General features: G+C 38.8%; 1 protein-coding gene across 1 annotated transcript in view; it reads right to left on the bottom strand.

Moving 5' to 3' along the window:
• The window catches only part of DNAJC13 (DnaJ heat shock protein family (Hsp40) member C13), a 121,165-nt gene extending 95,213 nt beyond the window's left edge, over positions 1-25,952 (bottom strand). Inside the window, exons 1-2 of the mRNA XM_001115526.5 lie at positions 25,709-25,952; positions 8,710-8,790 (exon numbers count right to left, since the gene is read on the bottom strand). Of these exons, the coding sequence (XP_001115526.2) occupies positions 8,710-8,777 (68 nt within the window). The 5' untranslated portion in view covers positions 8,778-8,790; positions 25,709-25,952. The remainder of the gene's footprint in view (positions 1-8,709; positions 8,791-25,708) is intronic.
• Between the last annotated feature and the right edge of the window lie 892 nt (positions 25,953-26,844).

The raw sequence follows: 26,844 nt of genomic DNA, 5'->3' as shown, positions 1-26,844 counted from the left end.
GGGATATAATCAAGTTTTGGATTTGATAAGGTGATGCTTATATTTTTTTAACAGATTAAACTTATATTAATTTGTATTAAAACACTTCTAAATTGGCCGGGCGTGGTGGCTCAAGCCTGTAATCCCAGCACTTTGGGAGGCCGAGACGGGCGGATCACGAGGTCAGGAGATCGAGACCATCCTGGCTAACACGGTGAAACCCTGTCTCTACTAAAAAAAAAAAAAATACAAAAAAAAACTAGCCGGGCGAGGTGGCGGGCGCCTGTAGTCCCAGCTACTCGGGAGGCTGAGGCAGGAGAATGGCGTAAACCCAGGAGGCGGAGCTTGCAGTGAGCTGAGATCCGGCCACCGCACTCCAGCCTGCGCGACAGAGCGAGACTCCGTCTCAAAAAAAAAAAAATCTAAATTATTTTAATTCCTGAAAATAAAAATGTTACAAGCATTCTTAAATTTTCTAGTACTTATGAATACTGCTTTCCTCTTTTAAATAATTTTTTTGGCCAGGTGCAGTGGCTCACGCCTGTAATCAGCACATTGAGAGGCTGAGGCAGGAGGATGGCTTGAGCCCCGAGACCAGCCTGGGCAAGATGGTCGACTCCATCTAGGGGAAAAAAAAAAAAAAAAAAAAAAAAAAAAACCTACAATTTTTTTATAACATGATTTTTTTTTTTAACATATGGTATTTTATAGTATTTTTTTTTTTTACATAAGGTATTTTATAACTTTTTTTTACATGTTTTCTTTAGGCAAAATAAAAAAAAAAACAATGTGTTAGGTCAGATACTGTATTAGGTACTATAATGGATTAAATGGTTATCTGACACTGTGCTGGGTTCAATAATATGGCAGTGAATAAGAGTCCTTTAGGCCGGGCACGGTGGCTCAAGCCTGTAATCCCAGCACTTTGGGAGGCCAAGACGGGTGGATCATGAGGTCAGGAGACGGAGACCATCCTGGCTAACACGGTGAAACCCCGTCTCTACTAAAAAATACAAAAAAAACTAGCCGGGTGAGGTGGCGGGCGCCTGTAGTCCCAGCTACTCCGGAGGCTGAGGCAGGAGAATGGCGTGGACCCGGGAGGCGGAGCTTGCAGTGAGCTGAGATCCGGCCACTGCACTCCAGCCTGGGAGACAGAGCGAGACTCCGTCTCAAAAAAAAAAAAAAAAAAAAAAAGTCCTTTACAGATTTAGTTTCGGGCCGGGCGCGGTGGCTCAAGCCTGTAATCCCAGCACTTTGGGAGGCCGAGGCGGGCGGATCACGAGTTCAGGAGATCGAGACCATCCTGGCGAACACGGTGAAACCCCGTCTCTACTAAAAAATACAAAAACAAAAAAAACAAAAAAAACAAAAAAAACTAGCCGGGCGAGGTGGCGGGCGCCTGTAGTCCCAGCTACTCGGGAGGCCGAGGCAGGAGAATGGCGTAAACCCGGGAGGCAGAGCTTGCAGTGAGCTGAGATCTGGCCACTGCACTCCAGCCTGGGCGACAGAGCAAGACTCCGTCTCAAAAAAAAAAAAAAAAAAAAGATTTAGTTTCCTCCCAACATTTTATTAGTTATCTAATTCAGACTTCTGAAATAAACTTCAAAGAATTAAGAGCTAAGATTCTTGTCGTTGTCTGAAAGTTAATTTCTGACTCGAATATTTAACTAGCTTCTATCAATCAGGTATGTAAAATAGTGCCAACAGAGATACTACAAAAATACTGGTCACCATCATAACATCCATTATACTCTTCTGCACCAAAAATCCATGTAATGCAGTATTATCATAATAGAGAAAACTCAACATTTTTGTAAACTGAGAAAGTTTATGTTTACTATAAAATAGTCGTTCTCAAATTCTTGACATCAGAAAATTTTTGTAAACATGTATTACTTTTAAAGTTCAAGATCCTCAATCATCTTCAATGGAGAATCTACGCAAACAGGCTTTAAAGAAGCCAAACAGAGCTATTCAAAGTTAGAAGAGAGCGTTTATGTTACACACTCTAGATCTCATAGCACACAGCATAAACCTTTATAATACTGTAGGCAAGGTTGGCTAGTTATAATTGTTCACTACTGGCTGATGCAAGGGAACTAACATACCTTCCCTGAAAGCAATTCTATTCATGTCCCAGTATTGTAGATATTGACAACTGTTCCCTAGAACTAAGCCAACATCTACTTCCCCACAAATTTCACCTGCTGGCCCAAGTTCTGTCTTTCAGCTGCACACAGAGTATACCTAATTCCTCTGCCAGTCAGACCTTCCATTTGAATTCTTTTTCCTAGGCTGAATATCCTAGTTCCCTTGGCCATTTTAAAACAAGTTTTGGCCACCAATTTCTCGAAGCCTTTAGGATCCTCATGGAACCCAGGATTTTTCCTTTTATCATTAAAAGCTTGAGAATCCAGTAACTTGAACTAAAATTTTAGTCCATCTGATAATGAAATTAAGGATAACTGACTTACAACATTTCTTAGGAGATTAATGGTCAGCACTGGTAAAGGAGGCACTACAGCCTAATGGTTAAGCACACCAACTCAAGCCACACTGCCTGGACTACTCACTAGCTGTGTTTTCTCTGATAACTTCCTTAACCTCTCTAAGCTTTGGTTTCCTTGACTGAAAGATGTGGATAATACATACAGTCATGCATTGCTTAACTATGGGAATCCATTCTAAGAATGCGTCATTAGGTGACTTCATCATTATGTGACTATCACAGAGTTCTTCTCAAAATTCTGTACTCACTAGTTTTGTACTTACACAAACCTAGATGGTATAGCCTACTACACTCCTAGGCTACATGGTATAGCTTATTGCTCCTAGTGTACAACATGTTCCTGTACTGAATACTGTAAGCAGCTAGAACACAATGGTAAATATCTGTGTATCTAAACATATGGGATCATCATATATGCAGTCCATCATTGACTGAAATGTTATGTAGTACATGACTGTATATCTACTTCATAATGTGAAAAAAGAAATAATCGATGTAAAGTACCTGGCACTTATGTGCCTGGCTAATGAGTAGAACAGTCAATAAATGTAAGCTATTCCTATTGCTATTATTTCACTAGTTGACTAACAGATAGTGGGGAAACCCAAAACTCCAGTAGAATAAATGAACAAATTATAATTAGTGTATTTATGTTTTAAAGTAGCCATAACTCCTTTTTTTTTTTTTTTTTTTGAGATGGAATCTAGCTCTGTTGCCCAGGATGGAGTGTAGTTGCGTAATCTCAGCTCACTGCAACCTCTGCCTCCTGGGTTCAAGTGATTCTCCCACCTCAGCCTCCTGAGTAGCTGAGACTACACGCGTGTGCCACCATACCAGATAATTTTTGTGTTTTTAGTAGAGATGGGATTTCACAACGTTGGTCAGGCTGATTTTAAACCCTTGACCTCAAGTGATCCTCCAGCCTTGACCTCCCAAAGTGCTGGGATTACGGTCGTGTGCCACTGCGCCTGGTCCATGACTGCTTTTAGTATTCATATTCAAAACAAAGAACAAAATTAACGGGCAAACTGATCGTTCATCTGGTTGTATTGCCAGGATACTCTGTGGTGAAAACTTCACTTGAAACATCAGTTTCACCGAGGAGGGCTCATTCAGATAAAAAGTTGTACTCCTCAGAAAAGAAAAAGAAGAAATGAATACGACATACTCTGCAAATATCTGTCCTAAAAGCTCAGTAAGAGCTTTCAGAAGAAATAAAAGGGCAACCCATTAAATGTGGTATTTTAAGGCCTTAAAATCCATGATGCAATGTCCATCTTTTCCAGCTCAGATGGAGCTAGCTTTGAACACAACATTGTGTGTAAAACATAAGATTCCGATAAAGGAGACGTGATCCAATTTGCAATACTAGGTGAAAGATGTTCAAGTCCCAGGTTGCCTGATAATAGTCACAAAATATTAGACAAAGAAAACACAAAAGAATTAATGATAGCTCATCTGAGGTTTAAAGACTGGCAGGGTCAAGAGCAAGAAAAAAAAAAAAAAACCCTCAGGATTTCTGGAGGTTATGAAGACTGGTGGGGTGTGTAAATGCCAGGCAGCAAAAGAAAAAGGTATCTTTTCTCTTGTAGAACTCCACTCCTACATATAAGAAAGGTATTAGAAATTCACCAGCTTCCCTTTCCCTCAGCACTTCTCTCAATTTCCTGTATCCAGTTATTACAGAGACTATGAATGTAGTGAGCTTCTGTTATTAAATTTCATAGACTTTATCATTACACATCCTAATACATTGAGGTGAAAATCCTGTTTAGATACAAAAATGGTACTCTAAATTCAGAGCATTTGCTAAAATTAATGTATGCAATATTAAGGTGATCCACAGGCTAGATTTTACTTATACATTTTTATCCAGAAAAAATTAAGAACCTGTACCTTGACTATCACTCTGAAGTTTTCCATAGTGAATCTGCACTTCTGCTTTAACTGAAACATCTGAACCCTCCTTCCTCTCTGAAATGGCTTACTCAGGTCAAAAAAGAAAGTTTTTTCCTTCATGAAAGAAAAGTGCCTTTCCCCCCTGAATCTACTCTCCTTTTCTTGCTCCTCCCAGAATAAACATATAATTATATTATGTCTATACAAGTTGGAAAAATGAAAAGTGTAGATGAAGCTAATTTGCCAGCTAAGGCATCCACACCGATGATGAACAGACCCTAAATAAAGGCATTCACAGCAGCTATCAAGTGAGGTATAATGAAAACTACTACAAAGGTAACAGAAATGGGTCACACAAATATCTTAAAGGGGACTACCTGGAGAGGTTATCTTTACTTTTGTCATATGAAGAGAAGAAAAAATATTTATGTATCTTTACTTCCACAATCAATAACATCTTTCTGAAATGCTGGAGCTAGGTTAGCAACGCGGAAACAGGCATGGAGGCTCTAAAAACTCAGGCCTTAAATCCCAAAAATCACATAAAAACTTTGTTGTACGTAGACATGTTTCTAGACACAAGGTTCAATTAACTATTCTAAAACAACAGAAAATTTTTAATGTTGGCCATTTATTTTTTACATTAACACTGCTGAGGAGTACTTTAAACCTAGATTAGAATTGGCCATATAAATAGGTAAGTATAATAAAAAGTCTCAGTGCCATTTAATAATGTATATAACCCAATGAAATGACAACTATTACCATCTGGAAAATGTAAACTCTTTCAGGGAGAAGTTAAGATTCAAGGTGTATACACTGAAATCAACAGAACACTGTTGAAAGACATTTTAAAAGATGTAAATAAATGAAAACACCTATATGTTCATGAATCAGAAGACAATGCTGTTAAGATGGCAATACTCCACTAATGGATCTACAGATTCAATGTAATGGCTACCAAACTGTCAGCTGCCTTTTTTTTTTTTTTTTTTTTTTTTTGAGATAGGGTCTCACTCTATCGCCCAGGCTGGAGTACAGTGGCACGATCTCTGTTCACTGCAGTCTCCACCTCCAGGGTTCAAGCAATTCTCCCACCTCAGCTTCACAAGTAGCTAGGACTAAAGGTGTGCACCGCCATGCCCAGCTAATTTTTGTACTTTTTGGTAGACAGGATTTCATCATGTTGGTCAGGCTGGGCAGCTGTCTTTTTAAAAAAATTAACAACTGACTCTAAAATTCATATGGAAATGCAAGAGACCAGGAATACCCAAAATAATACTGAAAAATAAAAAAAAATCCAGAGACTCATATTTCTAAGTTTCAAAACAGCACAAAGCTATAATAATCAAGACAATACGGTAGTGGCATAAGGTTAGGCATATAGGATCAATGGAACAGAATTGAGAGTCCAGGAATTAATTCTTACAGTCAGAGTAAATTGATTTTTGACAAGGGCATTGAAACATTTCAAGTGGAAAGAACAGTTTTTTCAACAAATGATGCTGGCACAACTGGATATTCACATGCAAAGGAATGAATTTAGAACCCTACTTCACACCAAATACAAAAATTAATGCAATTAAAGCTTTACAGCTCTTAGAAGAAAAAAAAGAAGTAAATCTTCATTAGCTTGAATTAGGTATTGGCTTTTTAGATCACCAAAAGTACAAATGGCAAAAGAAACAATTGATAAATTGATTTCATCAAAATTAAAAGCTTTGTGCTCCAAACAACACCATCAAGAAAGTAAAAAAAACCTGACGAATTGGAGAAAATATTTGCAAATCATATACAAGGAACTTTAATTCAGAATATATAAAGAACTCTCACAATTCAGTAATAAGACAACCTAATTTAAAAGTGAATAAATGACTTGGCCAGGTGCAGTGGCTCACACCTGTAATCCCAGCACTTTGGGAGACTGAGGCAGGTGGATTACTTGAGGTCACGAGTTTGAGACTAGCCTGGCCAACATGGTGAAACCCTGTCTCTACTAAAAATACAACAATTAGCCAGGCGTGGTGGCATGTGCCTCTAATCCCAGCTACTCGGGAGATGGAGGCAGGAGAATTGCTTGGACCCATGAGGTGGAGGTTGCAGTGAGCCGAAATCAGCGCTCTAGCCTAGGCAACAGAGTGAGACTATCTCAAAAAAAAAAAAAAAAAAAGTAAAACAAAAAAATTTTTTTTAAAGTGAATAAACGATTTCAATAGATATTTCATCAAAGAAGATACGCAAATGAACTACAAATACAAGAAAAGACACCCAGCATCATGAGTCACTAGAGAAATGAAATCAAAACTACAATGAGAAGCTACTTCATACTTGCACTAGGATGGCTAAAATAAAAAAGACAGTAAGTGTTGATAAGGATGTGGAGCATTTGGGACTCACACATTGAAGGTGGAAATGTAAAATGCTGCAGCTACTTTGGAAAACAGTTTGGCTGTTCATCAAAAAGTTAAACAGAGTTACCACATAACCCACCAATTCCACTCTTAGGTATAAACACAGAACAACTGGAAATATGAAAACATTCACAGTGGCATTATTCAGAATAGTAAAAAAGTAAGAACACCACAAATGTCCATCAGTTGATGAATGGATAAACAAAATGCAGTATATCCATACAACAGATTATATGACATTAATGAAATGAAGTACTGACATGCTATAATATAGATGACCTTGAAAACATGCTTAATGGAAGAAGACAGTCAAAAATATAGCATTTTGTATCATTCTATTTATATAAGATGTTCCAAACAGACAAATCCAGAGACAGGAAGTAGATTAACGCCTGCCAAAAGAAGGGGAAAAAGGGAGTTAACTGCTGATTTCTAACGAAGTCTTTAGAGGAAGTTTTTTGCAGGGAAGGCGAGGTGATGAAAGTGTTCTCAAAACAGTGATGATGGTTTACAACTCTATGAATACACTAAAATCCACTGAATTGTATACTTTAAAAGGGTGAATTTTACAGTATAGAAATTATGCCTTAAAGCTGTTATAAAAACAAAACAAAGTTTCAAGGCTAAAAGAATTTGCTAAGAGCACACAAACAGTTGGACTCCGAATCGTTACAAGGAGGAAATGAGGATTATTAAGTCTTAGTCACTACTCTAACATTACCAAAAATTTTGATAATCACAGTTACTTACAAGCTCACACAGCAAAAAGCATTGCAGTAAGTCTGTTCTTTAGAATGTATCAGTATGTTATAACCATATTAAAAGCAGAAGTTGTATTATGATGACCAAAGTAATCTACCACTTAAGGAAAAAACAAGGATCATTTAAAGATACACTTTTCTAAGGTTGATTCAAAGAACTAAAATGACTCATACTACCCTGGATATGCCACTTTTCTCCCTGACTTCACTCACTGAAACTAACTAGGGGGAAAAAAAATTAGAGACAAGTATTCTACAAGGGTAACAATTATTCTAATTTAGGAGTTCATACAATTGAGCTAATAGACAACAAAATCAAATACTCAAATCTTCCAAAATTATAGGCAGTTTGCTAATGCAAACCAGAAATACTAGAGAGCTCATCCTAAGAAGTTACCACTCTAGTAACTAAAAAATGAAAACTTGAGAGAACACATACTGGCTTTGTGCATGTGTCACATTTTACCTTGTGGGACCAGAGACTAAACTTTTGTAATGGTCAACAGATGCCATTCACTGAATATTCAGTATATTTAAGGCATAGTTTTAAAACTTTCATACATGCTATATCACTTCATTTAATCCTTACAAAAATCTGAAGGGTAGGAATTACCATCCATCTTACAGACAGGAAACAGAGGCACTTACATTTTGGTCTGACTAGGAAGCTACTAAAAAATGCCATCACTCCCTTCCAAAGAAAAAAGATTAAACCCAATTTTTAAATTTCATTAAAGGCCTAAAAAATGGTTAGACTTCACTAGAATGGCCTATTTTCTCTGACAGTCAAACGGATATGAAAATGTTGGTTACAGACAGGTTAGTCTCTGGGTAATAAAAATGTAGGGTTAACACTCGGCTACTACTACATAACCTCGTCATTAATTGATAGCATACAAGAGGGTGGATAACTGGTTTATTTTCCTTTTAACTGTCACTTTTAATTCTTACCAAACTCCTTCCCAAGAAAGATACTGAAAACTGGAAATGTCAAAAGAGAAAAAGAATGTAGCGTTTATACTTAAAATCGCACGTTTTTCAGAAGAGAAGGGCTGTATAGCCTAGAGTTGTGCAGTATTATTCAAGATTATGAAACAGAGTAATAAGTTTTATAGAAGCACAGAAAAATAAAACCAACAGGAATACTTACTTCCCCCTCCATGAATGTTTTGTTGTGTAGAAACATGCCAGATCCTTATTTTCCCTAATTATGTTCATTTTGTGCTCAAACCTGGAAGATAAAAATATGAGGGCACTTAATACATGTTATATATCTTTAACCTTCCCAAGATTCCCATAAGAAAGGTAGTATGATCTGTTACTTTCACAGCCTGCCATATATCCTTTACAAGACCATCAGGTTTTGTTTATTTTTGAGACAGTCTCGCTCTGTTGCCCAGGCTGGAGTGCAGTGGCGCGATCTTGGCTCACTGCAAGCTCCGCCTCCCGGGTTCACGCCATTCTCCCACCTCAGCCTCCCCAGTAGCTGGGACTACAGGCGCCCGCCACCACGCCCCACTAATTTTTTTGTATTTTGAATGCAGTCTCACACTGTCGCACAGGCTGGAGTGCAGTGGCACAATCTCAGCTCACTGCAAGCTCCGCGTCCCAGGTTCACGCCATTCTCCCGCCTCGGCCTCCCGAGTAGCTGGGACTACTGGCGCCCACCACCACGCCCAGCTAATTTTTTGTTTTTTTAGTAGGGACGGGGTTTCACCGTAGCCAGGATGGTCTTGATCTCCTGACCTCGTGAACCACCCACCTCGGCCTCCCAAAGTGCTGGGATTACAGGCGTGAGCCACCGCGTCCAGCCAAGACCATAAGGTTTTTAAAGACAAGGACTGGTGTATGCAACTCTTTATCATAACCTTTAGAACCACATTGTGATTGTCCAACTCTCTCCCACACTGGACTGCGTTTCTTGAGGACCAGAAACGACCCCTACCAACATCCCCAGTGTATAGAATTTTTAAAATGTCAAATAAAGCTTTAAATCTGACATTGCCAAATAATGCCACGGCACACAATGGACACCTAAACACATTTTCCAAGTGTCAAACCAATTCTAAAAGGTTTTTGGTGAGCTACTAAGTGCTGGCCATTTTGCTGACACTACCACTTCAAAGGGTACCTGCTATAAATAAGGCAATTTAAAAATAATTTTCTCACGGGCACAGTGGCTCATGCCTGTAATCCCAGCCATTCTGAGGCTGAGGTGGGAGGATCGCTTGAGACCAGGAGTTTGACACCAGCCTAGACAACATAGTGAGGCCTTATCTCTCAAAAAATAACAGTTCAGGGCATGGTAGCATGTGCCTACACTCCTAGCTACTTTTCAGAAGAGAAGGGCTGAATAGCACGATTGAATAGTGTGGTATTATCTGAGGCCGAGGTAGGAGGATCACTTAAACCCAGGAGTGTGAGGCTACACTGAGCTATGATTTTGCCACTGTACTCCAGCCTGAGTGACAGAGTGAGATTCTGTCTCTAAAAATAAAACAATTTTCTCATTATAAAAGTAATACATGTCCATAGTAAGAAATCTAAATGTTCAGAAAGCAAATCATTTGTTCTTGCTTCTGAAGATATAATTTTAGCCTTCCTTTTTATATTTAGAAAAATCCTTTTTTTAAACAAGATTGCCATTTGTACTGCTTAACTTGTTTTCAAAGAATGTTAACCTTTCCCCATATAATTATTCTGTAAGAAAATGATTTTTAAGGCTATATGGTATTCCATTTTATGAATACTCCAGAACAGTGCTACTCAAAGCATAGCTGCGAATGGTTTGTTTCCAAGCCACATCAAGTACAGAAATTGAGAATAAGTGTTTAGAAACTTATACGGCGGTTTGATTAATGGACTCCTCTGGTTGAACAGGATATAGAACAGATCAAGACTGTTCAATCTGCGTGATGACTCACCAGTGGAATCAGCCTCCTAACAGTCACATGCAAAGAGACCACATTATGTACAATATTCATTGACTATAACCCAGCACATAAAATCCAGAATCCATTTATTTCACTTAAAAAAAGTAAACTTAGCTAATTTTACAGGATAAATTGTTAGAACTGCTTGCTAAAGACTGATAGATTTTGAAAATACTATATCACTTACTTCATTGTGAATAAAAGTTAAATATGGTTATTTCTTTTCTGACTTAGCTATCTCTCCCTTGCCTTGCTAGTTCAAAACGCACTCTAAAAATATTGTAGAGACCGGGAGTGGTGGCTCACGCCTGTAATCCCAGCATTTTGGGAGGCCGAGGTGGATCACCTGAGGTTAGGAGTTCGAGACCAACCTGGCCAACATGGTGAAACCCCATCTCTATGAAAAATACAGAAAAACGGCCAGGCGTGGTGACAGATGCCTGTAATCCCAGCTACCCGGGAGGCTGAGGCAGGAGAATCATGGAACCCGGGAGGTGGAGATTGCAGTGAGCCGAGATTGCACCACTGCACTCCAGAGTGGATGACAAAGCAAGACTCTGTCTCTAAACAAACAAACAAAAATTGTAGAAAATACACGGAAGTGCTAATAATACAAACTGAATAGTTGGAATTGTTTATTTAAGCTTGCTTTATACCTTTTTATACTGTGAATACTAAGTCAGCAAGTATTTTTTATATGATTAGAAAAAACTTTTCAGGCAAAAACATTTTTATAACGGCTTCAGACATAATTCACATACCATAAATTCACTTTTATTAAAAGTGTACAATTTGGTGATTTTTAGTACATGTAGAGTTCTGCAACTATCACCACTATTTTCTGGAACACTTTCATCACCCGAATAAGAAACTGTTAGCAGTCACTCCCCATTATACCTCAACCTCAGCACCTAGCAGCCACTAATCTCCTTTGTCACTGTGGGTTTACCTATGCTAGTCCATACTGCCAAATAATATTCTGGTGTATGGATACACCTATTTTATGCATTCATCAATTGACACAGGTGTTGTTTCTACCTTTTGGCTATTATGAATACAACTATGAACAAGCATATACAAGTTTTTGTGTGAACATACATATTCATTTCTCTTAGGTATATACCTGAGTGGTAAAAACATTTTTTTAAAGATACCCTTATTTTGAAATTGCTTTCTTCATTCGTCCTACTTGTTTTTGTATTACCAATTAGCGAGAGCCTTTGTACTCTACATAGAACACTCATCCCCTGGATATTTATATGGCTTATACCTCTTTCTCCTTCAAATCTATGTTCAAATGTCACCTTTCCAATGACGCTGACGCTAACCATCTTGTTTTAAATTGTAACCACCCTCCTCCTCACTCTACACTTCTATTCCCTCTTACTCCTGTTTTTCCCCCATAGCACTTTTCACATTCGAATGTGCAATTTATTATTCACCTAATTCTACTGGAATATCCAGAGAGAGATAGTTTTGTCTGTTCAGCTCATTATTGTTTCTACAGAGGCCACAAGAGTGCCTGATACAAAACAGGTGCTCAAAAATCAGTATTTGAGTGAGGAATAAAATTGAGCCAATACATGGGCAATTCTGGTATCTACCTCAAATTTGATGCTGTAACAGGGACTCCCAAATAGGGTTTTGTCAAATCTTCTGGAAAGGCATCAGCAATTCATGCTTTGAAAAATAACAAAAGGAAACACAGGTAACACCAAGTTTAAAGAAGCTTTTATTGTTACCACAAAGAAGAAATTTCTTACAGTCAACTAACATCTTCCTACTAGTGAGTACAGGGACAGCTAAATATAGTCCTGACAGTTGGTGTGGTGTTTTGTTTGTCTGTTTCTGGATTTCATACCTGGGATGACAAAGGCATCCAACTAAGATTCATTAAACCCAGTAAGCATTATCCCTGCCTTCTGAATCTTTTGCAGTAAATGATATTGCTGAAAAGAAACTTGGGCAGTATTTCTGAAGACTCAGCAAAAAGGGGAGATAGACAGACAGATAGATAGATAGATAGATAGGTATACAGATATTTTTCCCCTATATATTATAACTGAAGAGTGGAACAATGGAAGAGAAAGGCAGATAGAAAAGGTAAAAGGCTGACACTGAAGAATGGTGTTTGTATTCCTAGTCTGTAACTTAAGATATTGGAATAACTGACTCTGTACCAAGGGCCTATCTCGGGAAAACTGAGAAACAAGAAAATATGTTGAGTGGAGACTGGCTGATAAAATTTAGGATCTAAAAGTTAAAATGAAAGGCAGAGAAAAATAAAGATTTTTAAATGACAACCATAAAAAACACAGGTCATGACCCAGAAGGAATAAAGATCTCTAATAAACCCATAGGAGGGAAAAAGAACAAAATCGTCTCACAATAACAAAAGAAATCTAAGAACTTTTAAATAAAAAATTTTAAATAATTTTTTTAAAAAACACCTAAAGAATGACCTCATAGGTATCACTGATTTGGAGGTATATAACTCCAACAGACCTTTTGGGAGATGAATTAAGCAACTTTACATCAAGAAGGCTTTTTGAAGGTCTATAAACCGGGAGGTGATGAAAGCACCAGACTCCAGAGAGTCCTTAGATTGGATAGATAAAAGGAGCGTGAGAAGATATAACACATTAAGATAAATGTAAACTACCAACGACCTGGACTATTAGAATAAATATTGTATTCCTGATGCAGATTAGAATGCTGACAGAAAACTAGTGTAGGAGGAAAGAAGTAGTACTTCAATTCTCTGGAAGTTCCTATCATCAGTACAAGTTCCTGTGTCCAATATTTGCACACCTAATTTTCTGTCTCTAATATTTAAGAAAGCAACAAGTGATGTTTTACTCTGCATCCCATAAAAGGCTAGTAAAATGGGCTCTTTATGGAAGAAAATTGCTCCTCTATTTGAAAAGCTTGCCTTCAACTACGTTATATTTAAGTAGGGGTATATCTGAGAGGTAAGGGAGGGAAGAGATACCCCACTAAGTAGCCAAGTCAACCCCAGAAATAGTGGAATAATTCAATGCTATATTACCGTCTGCCTAACCTCAAAATGGAGATCAGGATAATGCTTTTCCATTTTAAAACTCCATTAAAGACTGCCTTTAATAAAGTTGGGGAGGCAAGGTGACTCTTATCTGAAAATTTATGACATGTCCTGAAATTAGTAAACAACTTGTGTTGAATACTCATCACGTTAGTCATCAGGCTATGCATTTACCATGCATTTATTTCCTTTTGTCCCCATAACAACACTGCAGTACAGGTATGACTCTCATTTTATTGACAAGAAAACTGATACATAAATTATATCACTTTTCTAATGTAACACAGCTAGTAAGCAATTGGGCCAGACTTTGGACCAACCTGCTTAGTTTCCATACCCTAGGTTCTTAACCTAAACTTTAATACCTTCCCTCAATTAAAAAAAAAAAAAAATTCACCCTGACCATTTAATTACAGATGTATCATTTGACAGCAAACTCCTGGAATAATTCAGAACTAGTTTCAGTTATTATCTTCATCTGGACAGATGACTGGACACTCGTTAGAAATAACTTTGAAATCTACAATTTTAAGCAGTAAAACAAATTATCATATTCAACATAGGACAAAAGAAACAAAAAAGTCTCCAAAGCTGAAATATTCTATCATCTATAAATAAACTTTCAAAGTATTTCCATCTTTGTATAAGCTTAAAAAACATTTTTTGGCTGGGTGTGGTAGCTCACGCCTGTAATCCTGACACTTTGGGAGGCCGAGGTGGGCAGATTACAAGGTCAGGAGTTCGAGACCAGCCTGGCTAACATGGTGAAACCCACCTCTACTAAAAATACAAAAATTAGCCAGGCATGGTGGAGAACGCCTGTAATCCCAGCTACTTGGGAGGCTGAGGCAGAATTGTTTGAATCCAGGAGGCAGAGGTTGCAGTGAGCCGAGATGGCGCCATTGCATTCCAGCTGGGCTGACAGAGCAGGACTTCGTCTGGGGGGGTGGGGACATTTTTTAACAAAGTGTTCAAAACAAACATACAATGACAAAAATTTGCTACCAATATATGATCTCAGGATACTCTTTAAAGAGAGTTCAATTATTCTAATCAACATCGAGCTTTTAAAATAACCAGATTGGCCAGGCACTGGTGGCTCATGCCTGTAATCCTGCACTTTGGGAGGCCACGGTGGGAGGATCACTTGAGTCCAGGAGTTTGAGACCAGCCTGGGCAACATGGCAAGACCCCCATCTCTATTTAAATATACATTTTATATGAACAAAAAGATAACCAGATAAATGAGATCTGAGGCTGAGATCTATCTTCCAGCAGTGTAATATTAGCCCATCCACATTTTCAGGTAAATCTATTTTACATTCTCAGTAAAATCTTAACTACTCTTTGACAAAGTCATTTCATCCAATGAATGGCAAGTGGTCTGGAAATTGCATTAACCCCTTTAGACCATGAAGATACTTTTAGACACACAGAAAACTCACTAATGAGGGTAATGGCAATGCATAAAGATCAGAAATACGTACCAACTATGTATCACTCAAAGTGAGAGGTAGAATAATTTCAAGATAATGACTGGCAAATGAGTGAAGACAAGTCTAGAGGTCCTCCAAGTACAGCAGTCAAGTATCACTCAATCTGGGAAGACCCTGGAATACCTCCCTAGGGCACTGATTACAGAGCTGCCATTCTACATGCTATACTTTAACGAGGGACTGGCACAACAAGCTACATGAACATTCCATTAAAGTGATTTTAATAATCTATTACCAAGGTAAGGCTGGAGAATTTTTATAATTGCCATTTACTGGCTGTATAACTTTGAACAAAAGTCTCTGAATTTATCTGATTTATAGTACATCTATAAAATAGGAATAATAACTGTCCCGAAGGGCTATGATGAGGACTAAATGAGATAACCCAAAAAAAGAAGTTATTTTGAGTATTTCTATTATATCTTATTTTCAAGAACTTACCAGCTCTTGTACCTAATATGGCATTTTGGGGGGAAATTCTATTAAATAACTCGATTTTCTCTCAATCTTTTAATTTCCATCCTTCTAGTATGCAATATATATCACCTAGAATTTCCACCTTCAAAAGTACAGTGTTCTATTGATTTAATCAGCATTCAGTTTTACTTAACCATTCGAAATTAACAATATATATTTCTTAATGATGTACATGAGGGTGGCATTTATTGTTACTGTCATTATTATTTATTGCTACAAGTTATGTTTCCCATAAAATGTTTTTAAAAGGAAAAAAATATTGCTGGGTGCAGTGGCTCACGCCTGTAGTCCCAGCACTTTGGCAGGCCAATGCAGGCAGATCGCTTGAGTCTCGGAGTTCAAGACCAGCCTAGGCAACGTGGCAAAACCCTGTCTCCACTAAAAATACAAAAAATTAGCTGGGTGTCATGGCACACGCCTGTAGTCCCAGCTACTTGGGGGGCTGCACTCCAAACTGGGTAACAGAGTGAGACCTTGTCTCAAAAAAAAAAAAAAAACCCATATATATATACACATACACACACAAACACACACACACACACACATGTATATATGTATAAAGACCAAGATAATCAGGATAGATGAAAATTTTAAAAATCATCTTGTCAACTATAACCCAACACTTAAGCTTCTCTTTATTTCAACTTTACTCCTACAAAATACTATTACAAGTCAATCTTATTTACTACATTTTTAATATTCCCCACTTAGGTATTTGAAATTTCAATTGTTAGAATTGTTTCCTTACATGTATCCAACCTAGTATTTTTAAATTTATGTTTGATAGCTATATATTAACTATGGCTTGAGAAACTTTCAAGAAAAAAGAAGTCATAAATTTAATCTCCAGTCAATATTTCCTCTGTACATTTAATAAGCTCTAAAAGTGATTCAAAAAAATCATCACTTATAGGCAAAAACTTTTAAGCAACCATTAATTTCCATATTTATGATGAAAAAAATCTGTAGAATTTCTAGTATCAGAAGCTGAAGTATCAAGTAATATCAGTTATGTATAAGCACATGCTATAAACAACCATAAACTGTCCAACTAAAAAATGTAAACAGTTAAATAGGATCTTGAATGTGATTTTGGTAGCAGCTGTATCATTAGCATTTGCCATTCTGCCAGTTGTTTAGAGACTATTCGAAATAGCAAGAATTTATCTGCTCAAACTAACGTCACTTAAATTTCATCTCCTTCATTCCTGCAATTGTGTTCCATGTTTCAAGTTCTCAAAGACCCATAATTCTTTCTGATGAGGAAAAATCAAATTTACATGCCTTTTGTAATTAAATTACATTGAAAGCATCTCCAATTTTTGCAAGTCAGCTTCACTTGTTTTCATGCTCTATCCTAATATTATACCACCAAAGAAACGTCTGTTTGTTTTTTTTACAGAACTGTCCTATGGGTTAAAAAGTCAAATTCAGGGCAACACAGGCACTTTGGCTAGACTTACCTCTCTCAGTGAGTACTACTGTGTCATGCTTTCGAACAACACAATATTCTTGCATCCTCTAATGTATTACTGGCAGTAATACTGGCAAACCCTTTAAGATCATTTATGGTTAAAATGAGAATGATCTTTTAGAAGATACATAATTTTGACAGAAAACCACAGGGTTTGGGAGTCCAGTGAGCAGAAGCCTACATCAAATTGACACTAAGAACAAAAGCAGGATGAAGGGACTCAACACTACAGACGCTCAAGCAGATTATGGTCAAGCTATAAGCAAAAGAATTTACACACAGCAAAATTAAGTATATACACATGGCTTGTGTTAAGCAAAAACACAAACGGAACACTCATTTAACTAGGGATGAATGAATACACTTAGAAAAAATACACTAGTGAAAGAAGGAATTGGCATTAATCAAGGCTAGTCACCTGTTTAAAGCATGTATTTAGCATGATCAACTGGAAGTAATTTTTACACAAATATGACAACTTGCAGAGAACAGGTAAGCTATCAGTTTTCCCATTTTGAGTCTGAAAATGCAAGAACAGAACTTACTTTCATCATTAGCTCTGCCCTCAAGTAATTAATTAAAAATGTGAATTGTCTTGAAGTACATAAAAAATAAGACGGATTGAAGGAAAGATGGACAGATCTATGATAAAGCAAGTACAGTAAAATGTTAACGTAAAAACCTTGGAGGTGGGCATGTGGGTATCTAATGTAAAGTTCTTTCAACCCAGCTGTAGGTGAAAATGTTTACAATATGTTGTGTGAAAATTGTGGAGTTTGCCTTTTGTGATCAAACTCTCCTACAATAGAAACAATGCTACATTCCAAAACCACACTTAAAATGTAGTAGACATTCACATCATAGGAACTAATTTATGAACGTAATGCTTCCTACAGCTATATCTTACCAAAAAGGGAGGGGTAGTAAGGAGAACCATGGAAAGACTAACCCTTTGAAAAAATAATCAATGAGTGTAATAACTAATCAGAGAGTACTTTATATTGGCTTCTTGAGGATCTAGTTTTGTTTGTAACTGGATTCAAAATCTGAGTAAATCATAGCACTAGATTAGTTTGGTTTCAAACAAATGGCAAAAAATATAAATGGCTAACAGAATGTTAATTTTTACCCACATTAAATAGCTACCACTAAACTGTTTAGATAGAACGTGCTGTATATGGGGGAAACTGCCATACGAACTTTAACCCTTTTTAAATTTTAGCTTCATTTTAACATGTGACTCAAGTACAGGTAAAAGCATTTTCTTCTTAATGAACAACAAATCAATATGCATAATATGTATGATACCAACAGGAATCTTAAACCATAAATCTATCACAAATTAAGATTTTTAGCAGCTACCATCTTAGCCTTCCTTAACTTACTGAAGAACCCGATACCTCCAAAGATAGATGTTGTTAAAGAATAAGAAAACCAGTGGTGATATCAAATTTCATCTGATAATCGTATCTTCAAATAATTGCCCAGATATTTTAAAGTGAAGTGTTTGCACTGTCTGCTACATCAAAATCAACTTTTAACTAGTTTCACTACCATTAGATAGCTGAAATAATCTGAGATCTCCCCCATTCTTTTTAAAAACTTGGTTCCTTTCAATTACAAACTGGGTATATATTCATGAAATACAAGACAAGAAAAATTCAAAAGCAACCCTTCAATCTGAAGAAACACTTAATGGGAGGAGGGAACAAGCATACATACCATAGCAGTTAATTCTGTTACCCTCTTCTACTCAACAACATAAATTAAGTATTGAAAAAGAGACTTATCTCTTCTATTTCTATCCCACATATGCTCATTTCACCTGAGAGGAATAATTTGTATTTCTGACAAAACAGAACTTTATCTGTTGTTTAAAAAAAAGTCAAACGTGGCCGGGCGCGGTGGCTCAAGCCTGTAATCCCAGCACTTTGGGAGGCCGAGACGGGCGGATCACGAGGTCAGGAGATCGAGACCATCCTGGGTAACACAGTGAAACCCCGTCTCTACTAAAAATACAAAAACTTAGCCGGGCGAGGTGGCAGGCGCCTGTAGTCCCAGCTACTCGGGAGGCTGAGGCAGGAGAATGGCGTGAACCCGGGAGGCGGAGCTTGCAGTGAGCTGAGATCCGGCCACTGCACTCCAGCCTGGGTGACAGAGCAAGACTCCGTCTCAAAAAAAAAAAAAAAAAAAAAAAAAAGTCAAATGTTCTGTGAAAGATGTATTACTATGACCCTTCCCTTTCCAAAGCTTAAAAATGCCTTACAATACTCACCTGAAAGCTTTTTTCCAGAAACATGTTCACTTAAGCAATGCTTTGAAATCATTGCTATTGATCATTTACCTATTTTTAGTTTATACACATTATTGTAACTTTCTAGACCTAATTTCTATTTCGTTTTATCTTTGAAGCATAACCTGGCTTATGCAAGAACAAAGTATACTATTTCTATAAGCTCTTCGGCTTATCAACAGGCATTTAATAATCATGCTCTACTACGGTAAACAGGCCCTAAAATGGGCAAAATAAATTTTTAGCGGTCATATTTTCACTTGTTGCTGTTTTTCCTATCATTACATTAAATGCATAATGCGGGACTGAATTTCCTAAGCTTTTAACAAATACAACTTGAAGACAGTTTTACAGAAAGCATCCTGAAAACCCAAACACTGTTCTCTTTATACTATTAAAAGACCAAAGTTTAATTTGCAACATTTCCCCCTTCACTCAATACAAAATAGCAATAACATACATTTCTAGCTCAGTTCTGAAATATCCCTATTACTCCTACCTCTTCTGTAGTGCTTTACAGTTTACAGAACACTACCAAATGATCTTAAAAAAGCAAAGTTTCACTTTTAAAATTAAGCCCATTAGCTCTAAGGTTTGGGGGGAAAATGGCTTATCTGCTCTAAGATTTGATAAACATTCAAAATACATTATGTAGCTTGACTAGAAGTTTGAGGAGAGAAACCCCACAGCCTTAGATGATTAAGGAATACAGTAAAAGTCAGAACACCATATATAAGCATTTAAATGTATTATAGAATACATGAAACATTAGAGAACATCTCCTCCATTCATAACCTTATCAATCCTTCCATTAAGTTGTAGCAACTAGAGCTGGCAAAAATCAAAGCATCGAAACAATTTTTTAAGGGACAGGGTATTCCTTTGTCACCCAGGCTGAAGTGCAGCAGCACAATCATAGCTCCCTGTAATCTCGAACTCCTGGGTTCAAGCAATCCTCCAGCCTCAGCCTCCCGAGCACACGTCACCAAACCCAGCTAGTTATTTTTTGATGAGATGGGGTTCCTCAGGCTAGGTTTGAACTCCTGGCCTCAAGTGATCCTCCCACCTCAGCCTTCCAAGTGCTGGGATTACAGATGTGATTATTGTGCACCCAGCTAAAATAATTATTTTGGATTGCTTTAGGGGTTTCATTTTCTATCTGATAATCAAAATATCAAACTCTTACTAATCAATTGCGAAGAGATATCACCACTGGGCATGTGCTAAATATGTGAATAGGCAGTGTTCTTCTAAGGGCAACTTGAGTGCTTAAACTGTAAAATTCCACTGACTTTAAAGCTCACTCTTCTGCACAAGTAGTCCATAAAAGTACAAGTAAAACTCACATACGTAGACTGTTGAATAAAGAGCATCTGAAAAGAATTACTAGCAAGTTATATGGTTTTATTAACTGAACCACACCTAAATGCACCTTTGCACAGGTAACTAACTTAAATTAGCAAAGATGATCATAACCATATTGGCTTAAGCTATTTCTTACAAAGAAATCTAACTCATTACTCTCAAAGGAGTTCCTATGATTAAGAATCACTGCACATAACAAGAAGTGTTATAAGTTGGCATGTGCTGAGCATGTGAACACTGCTGAAACAGAAAAAATATGTTGAAAACCACTGATTAAATTTTGAACTAAAGTAGTGGTTGGGGTAGGATGCCATCCCATCTAAGGCACTATGACTGGAGCACTACTAGCATTTAGTGGATGAGACTAGATACTCGACATATATTACAGTCCCAAAGATAAGTACTGTCTGCACCATAAGACTTTCAAGTGTCCAAGTGAGCCAGGTGTGGTAGTACACACCTGTAATCCCAGCACTCTGAGAGGCTGAGGTAGGAGGACTGCTTGAGCTCAGGAGTTCAAGAGCAGCCTGGACAACAGTGAGACCTCGTCTCTACTAAAAATTTTTAAAAAACATTAGCTGGGCATGGCGTGCCTATGGTTCGAGATACTAAGGAGGGCTAAGGTGGGAGGATCGCTTGAGCCCAGGAGATTGAGGCTACAGTGAGCTATGATCGTGTCACTGCGCTCCAGCCTGGGCAACAGAATGAGGTCTCAAAAAAAAAAAAAAAAAAAAAAAAGAAAGTCCAAAAGTCCAAATGGTTAGTCATACAGGCAAAAACTTATTTATAATGAATGAATCCCAGAATCTAATTCTGTTTTATATATAACTCACCAAGTACATTTTGCAGGGTTTAATATACAGAGATTTTTCCAGGAATGTAACTACAATGTAATTAAGAGATTATACTTTATTAACCCTGTTCTTTTCTGACAATGCTAATAATCCCAATTGTGGTATCTGAGTCACCAATGTGACAAATCTGTAGCCATCAACATTTCTGTCAAAACTCAAAACGGGCCGGGCATGGTAGCTCACGCTTGTAATCCCAGCACTTTGGGAGGCCTGGGCAGGCAGATCACTTGAGGTCAGGAGTTCAAGACCAGCCTGGCAACATAGTGAAACCCTGTCTCTACCAAAAATACACACATAAAGAAAACACCCAAAAAAACCATCCGAGTGTGGTGGCGAGCACCTGTAGTCCCAGCTACTCAGGCTGAGGCAGGAGAATCGCTTGAACCCAGGAGACAGAGGTTGCAGTGAGCCGAGATGGTGCCACCGCACTTCAGCCTGGGTGACAGAGTGAGATTGTCTCAAAAAAAAAAAAAAAAAAAAAAAAAAAAATCTCAAAATGATTCCACGTAAAGGTACAAGCCTCTGACATGTCCTTTGTGTATTTTGGTATAATCATACTTAACTATTTACATACTGAAATGCATATAGTCAATTCTGCTATAATGCTTTTCTGATCATGTGAATTTAACAGGATTGGTGTATTACTGAACAATTTGAGCATGATGCAAATTTCCCATTTGCTTATAGTGATTCTTGTCCCAACACTAAGTGAACGCAGAAAATTGTACCCAACTGAACTGAGCCATGTAGGAATTCACAAAATACACACACACACACTTCAGGTGGTCAATGAACCACATACATTCACATATATATTACTAATTTTCCACTCCATCTTATAACTTTTTTCCTTCTACTACTTCACAGTAATTCACAAACTGCAACTCCATCCAATGCTCACTGCCTCAAGCAAACTTTTTCAAGGCAAAATGCCGTAATTATTATAGTATTTAACTTTTACAAAACAGTACTCTTGTTTTTAAGATCCTATCTTTTTAAAAAACGTATCACGACTGTTCTTTCTCTTGGGAGTTTTTGCTTTTTCATGGGTCTCATAATTTTTAGTTAAAAGCTGAACATGTTGTATAGGAGATTGAGGTAATTGTTATGACTGGAAATGAGCATGCCTGCTCTTTGTGAAGCCTTTGGTGAAGGGTTTGTGTTAATCTGGTTAGGAGTTGGACTTAGTTTATGATCTCTTATTGCCATAGTTATCCTCAGTGTATTACAGACTTCACGTATCTGCAAAACAGTTTGTGTCTCTGGTGGGCGACGGTTACTAGAGCAATGCCTGTTTGATTCTCTGTGTTGTGCCTCTTTGCATAATCTTGTTTCTTTCCTAGTAGTATTTTGTGGTTACTAGTTATTGAAAGCTTCTTAGCTTGGTGGCAGGGGGTGGGGGTTGGGGGATACAGTCTGATGTTCTGATTAAAGTTCAGGCTAAGTCAAACACTGTGTTCCTGAATCTCAAGAGGGTAGCATTCTTGGTTCTGCTGACCACCCCCAGCTGCAGTTTTGGGCTCAGGGCCCCTCCAGGCATAAGATTCTCTCCCACTTCTCATCTACACCCTGAATGTTCACCAATGGGGCCAACAGAGATGCCCTTCTCCTCACAGATTAAAGCTTTTTTTCACAGAAGACGCAGAGAGGGGAAGAATCACAGCAGTTTCTTGACCCTCTTAAAAAGTTCTGTTGCTGTTCCCCTCCCTCTCAAACTGCACAACAGACACACCCAGGGTTCTTTCCAATCTTTTCTAGTAGACCCACGGAGGTTTGTGGATAAGTTTGCAAGATTAAGCATTCAAGCCTTCATCATGCTTTTTGTCCAGTTGTGTCTGAAGAAGGCAAATAGAAATTGACATCTACTCTCTGTAAGCACTGTCTCTCAAATTTTCAGCCAGTGGTTTTGCTCTGTGGACTCAGCTCTTTGATAGATTTCAATAAAGTCATGAATTTGTAGTGTAGGTCTTTTTTTGTTACAGAAGTGAGAGCAAAGCTTTTTTTTTTTTTTTTGTCTCAGGGCCAAAGCCAGAGGTGGTTACACTACTTATAAACTAAAGGTAGCAAAGACGGTGTTACTAATTATTTTGTATAAAAAGGGAGACTTTATTGGGTCTAATAAAGTTGAGAAACACTGACTCAAGGAACTCTTTCAAAATATTAATAACTCCCCTTTACTACCAAACATTACAGTGAACATTTAGGCCAAAACCTATTTGTAGCAACCAAATTTGTGCTGCAGTTTATCTGCACAGTCTTGTTTCAATTTACTAATTCAAAGTACTTCAATCAGAAGCAGGGGAAAGATATGTGTAGCAGAAACCTCAAATTCACCTGTGTAAATAGAACTGGTGGAGGAATGAGGCCAAATTAGTTAAAACACATCTTTTCAATTTCAACCCTAATTCAGTAATTATTGAGAACCAGACTCCACTATCAACATTTTAACAAATTTAATAAAGCCAGTATTGTTACAGTCCACCTGGGCAAGGCAACCATCTTCTATTTATTTGTGGATAAAGTTAAATTACTCCAAAAAATTCATTTATTGATGCTATTTTATTTTTTAGCTTAAGTATTTTGTTTACAACTAAGCAATGTTAACAATATATGACATTAATATATTTTAGGCTATTTATTACTACCGCTTTAGAAAAAGAGAAATAGTCATTGCCTCTCAGTGGAATACAAACGCTGAATTTTCCATGAACTGAACTCTAGCTTTAAGGTTCTTTACATTCTTATTTCTTAATAATCCTCTGACTCCTCTTTTCCTCCCTTAATATGTTCTACTTCCTGTTTTCAAACAAGGAGTATAATGTAATAATTTCTACATAAGGACGTGTGTTGCCTGAATGCATTGTGATATTAATAGCACAAGCCAAGTTTGAGATATAGTAGCTTAAAAAGCGTTTCACATTACACAAAATGTGAACAAGGTTCTACGTTATATGATAAATAAGTCAATACAGCACTTTCCAAAAAACAAAGAATTGTGTTCAGGATACCGAATTTCTGACAAGTGGTTTCTATAAATTTTTTTTAAGGCAAATTCTGTTTCATACTCCCATAAACTCAGAGTACTGGTAATATATTACAAAACCTGACCAGTGTGAGTAATTTTCCCCGCAGGCAGTACTTTCAAACCTAGAAACATATCAAGTCCATAAACTAAGAAAATATAGTAAGAAAGAATTACTGGGGGCAGATCCTGAACTTCTACTTTTTCCCTGAGACACTATATTACAAAAGGCTCAACATAACTGTACACTATAAAGCCCTCCATAGAGGACGCAACAGCATCCTTTTTGAAGGAAACCAGAATAAAGTAAAAGGGAAAAGCAGAGGGAAAATGAGAAATAATTACTTTGGGAGACCACCGCTACATTAGGGTGAAATCTTTACTTCCCCCCCCCCCCCAAGCAACGGACACAGGAAACAATCTCAAGACAAAAGTGGTTAACGGAACACTCTACAAACGGAGAAAATTTAAGGGAAGGGACTCTTAAGCATAGTTAAGTATCAAATAAGCGATGAACAGCCACTTCACTGAGCGTCTAAGTCCTACTTCACCCACTCCAAAGGCCACATTCAAGGTAAAATCACAGCAGCGGAGGAAAGGCCACGTGAATAAGCTGCCTGGCAGGAAGGAAAAGGCTTGGGGGAGAAAATGATTTTGGAAAAAGTACTGGAGAAGAGACGACACGGATGCTCATTTCCTAACAAAACGAAACAAAGCAAAGAAAGTCAGTCTGCAGGGATTGTGCGGAAGGAGGGTCGCTGACCCAAGGAAACAAGAGTTGCCGGCATCCAGCAGGAAGGGTGCTCAGCCTAGGAGACGGGAAGGGAATCCCGAGGGCGGGGCCCACAAGGGAATGAAGAGCGTGTGGGGTAAGGATTTGTTAAGGCGAGTGGAGGAGCGTACTAGGTAAAAAACAAGAAAACCAGGCAAAAAGAGGGGTGGGGCTGGACAGGGCAGCGCCCTAAGCTAATGTCACTCAAAGCCGGGGGTGGGGGGGTGGTCCAGCGGAAGGAACCAGACCAGCAGCCTGGGGGAAGGGTAAGCTGTTAGCAGCTGCAGGCTGCGGCAGCCCAAGACCACCCGGTTTTCCCTGCCCTGAGCCCCACAGAGTCCCCACGGCGTGGGGAGGGAGTAAAGCAGAGCCCCCGAGTCCAGTGTCCGGAGTTGGCTTTACCTTCGCGGGAGGCTGGAGAGGCTCCAGCCCTAGCTCCTCCCGCCGCCGGCTCAGCTTCCAGAGTGGGATGAGGCGCCCTCCGGCCTCCTCACCCTCACCACTTCCCCTTTCCCCCGCCGGGGCCCTGTAGCTCCGCTGCCGCGGGTTCCTGGTGCCGCCGCGGCGCTGCCTCCCCGCCCCCTCCGCCTCCTCCCTCTGCCTCTCAGAGTTTCACTCTGGAGGCCGCCATCTTCGCTCAGGCTTTGAGCGACCGCGCTCTAATACGCCTGCGTCGCCGCCGCCCAGGCTGTCACGAGACCCAGCCAGCTGATTTCAACCCTTCCGCCTTCGGCCCCGCCCTCCCCGTCCCGACTGTTCTTTCCCTAAAATTTTGCGTTCCGCCGGCCCGCCCCCTAGCAGTTACACATGCGCAGAGTAACGACGCCGACCGTGGGATTTGGATTCCACGCTGCGCGTGAGGGGGCCGGCGCCTCGGTGGGTGCTGAAAAGGACACGCCCCTGGGTGCGCGCGCGTGCCCACAACCACGCCCCCGGCGTGCGCCTTGGGGCCGCGACCGGCTGTTTGTGTCTTGCGGAGAGTAGGGTCGCAAATCGGTACTTAAGCTTTAAGCTCGAGGAAATCGTGTTTTAAATCACCTCTTTTTAGCTCTTGCCGTCAAGTGCCACGGAGCATCCGCGAGGCAGTCTGAAGCCTCAGTCTATCTCCTGGTTTGGCTGGATTGGGAGCCGGCAGGTTCATTTACTATTGAGACGCCCGGAACTACAGCAGAGCAGGGTTTAAAGTTATGAATGCTCTGAAAGGTCTTGGAGACCAAATTCTTAAAGACACCTAAGGCACTTGCTGGTGGGAATGCTGGAAAGATAGTTCTGGTAGCCCCATTTATTGTGTCCGGATCAAGTGTTTAGAAGTTTACTTTAAAGCTACTTAATCTTCAACTCTCTGAGGTAGGAATCATCCTCGTTTTGCAGATAAATTGAGGCCCAGCCTCAGAGTAGTGGATTTGATGTTTGCACCCAAGTAATTTGAACCCAGAACCTGTGCCCTCTAGATAACCATCTTCCTAAACCTCCTCTGAGGGGGATCAGGGTAGTGAAAAGAGGAGATATTGGGACTAAAGGATTCAGCTAGAAATTAT

The sequence above is a fragment of the Macaca mulatta genome, chromosome 2 (genome assembly GCF_049350105.2).
Source record: "Macaca mulatta isolate MMU2019108-1 chromosome 2, T2T-MMU8v2.0, whole genome shotgun sequence".
Classification (NCBI taxonomy): domain Eukaryota; kingdom Metazoa; phylum Chordata; class Mammalia; order Primates; family Cercopithecidae; genus Macaca; species Macaca mulatta.
The sequence above is the reverse complement of the archived record's forward strand: the minus strand, read 5'-3'. Positions and strand labels throughout refer to the sequence as shown.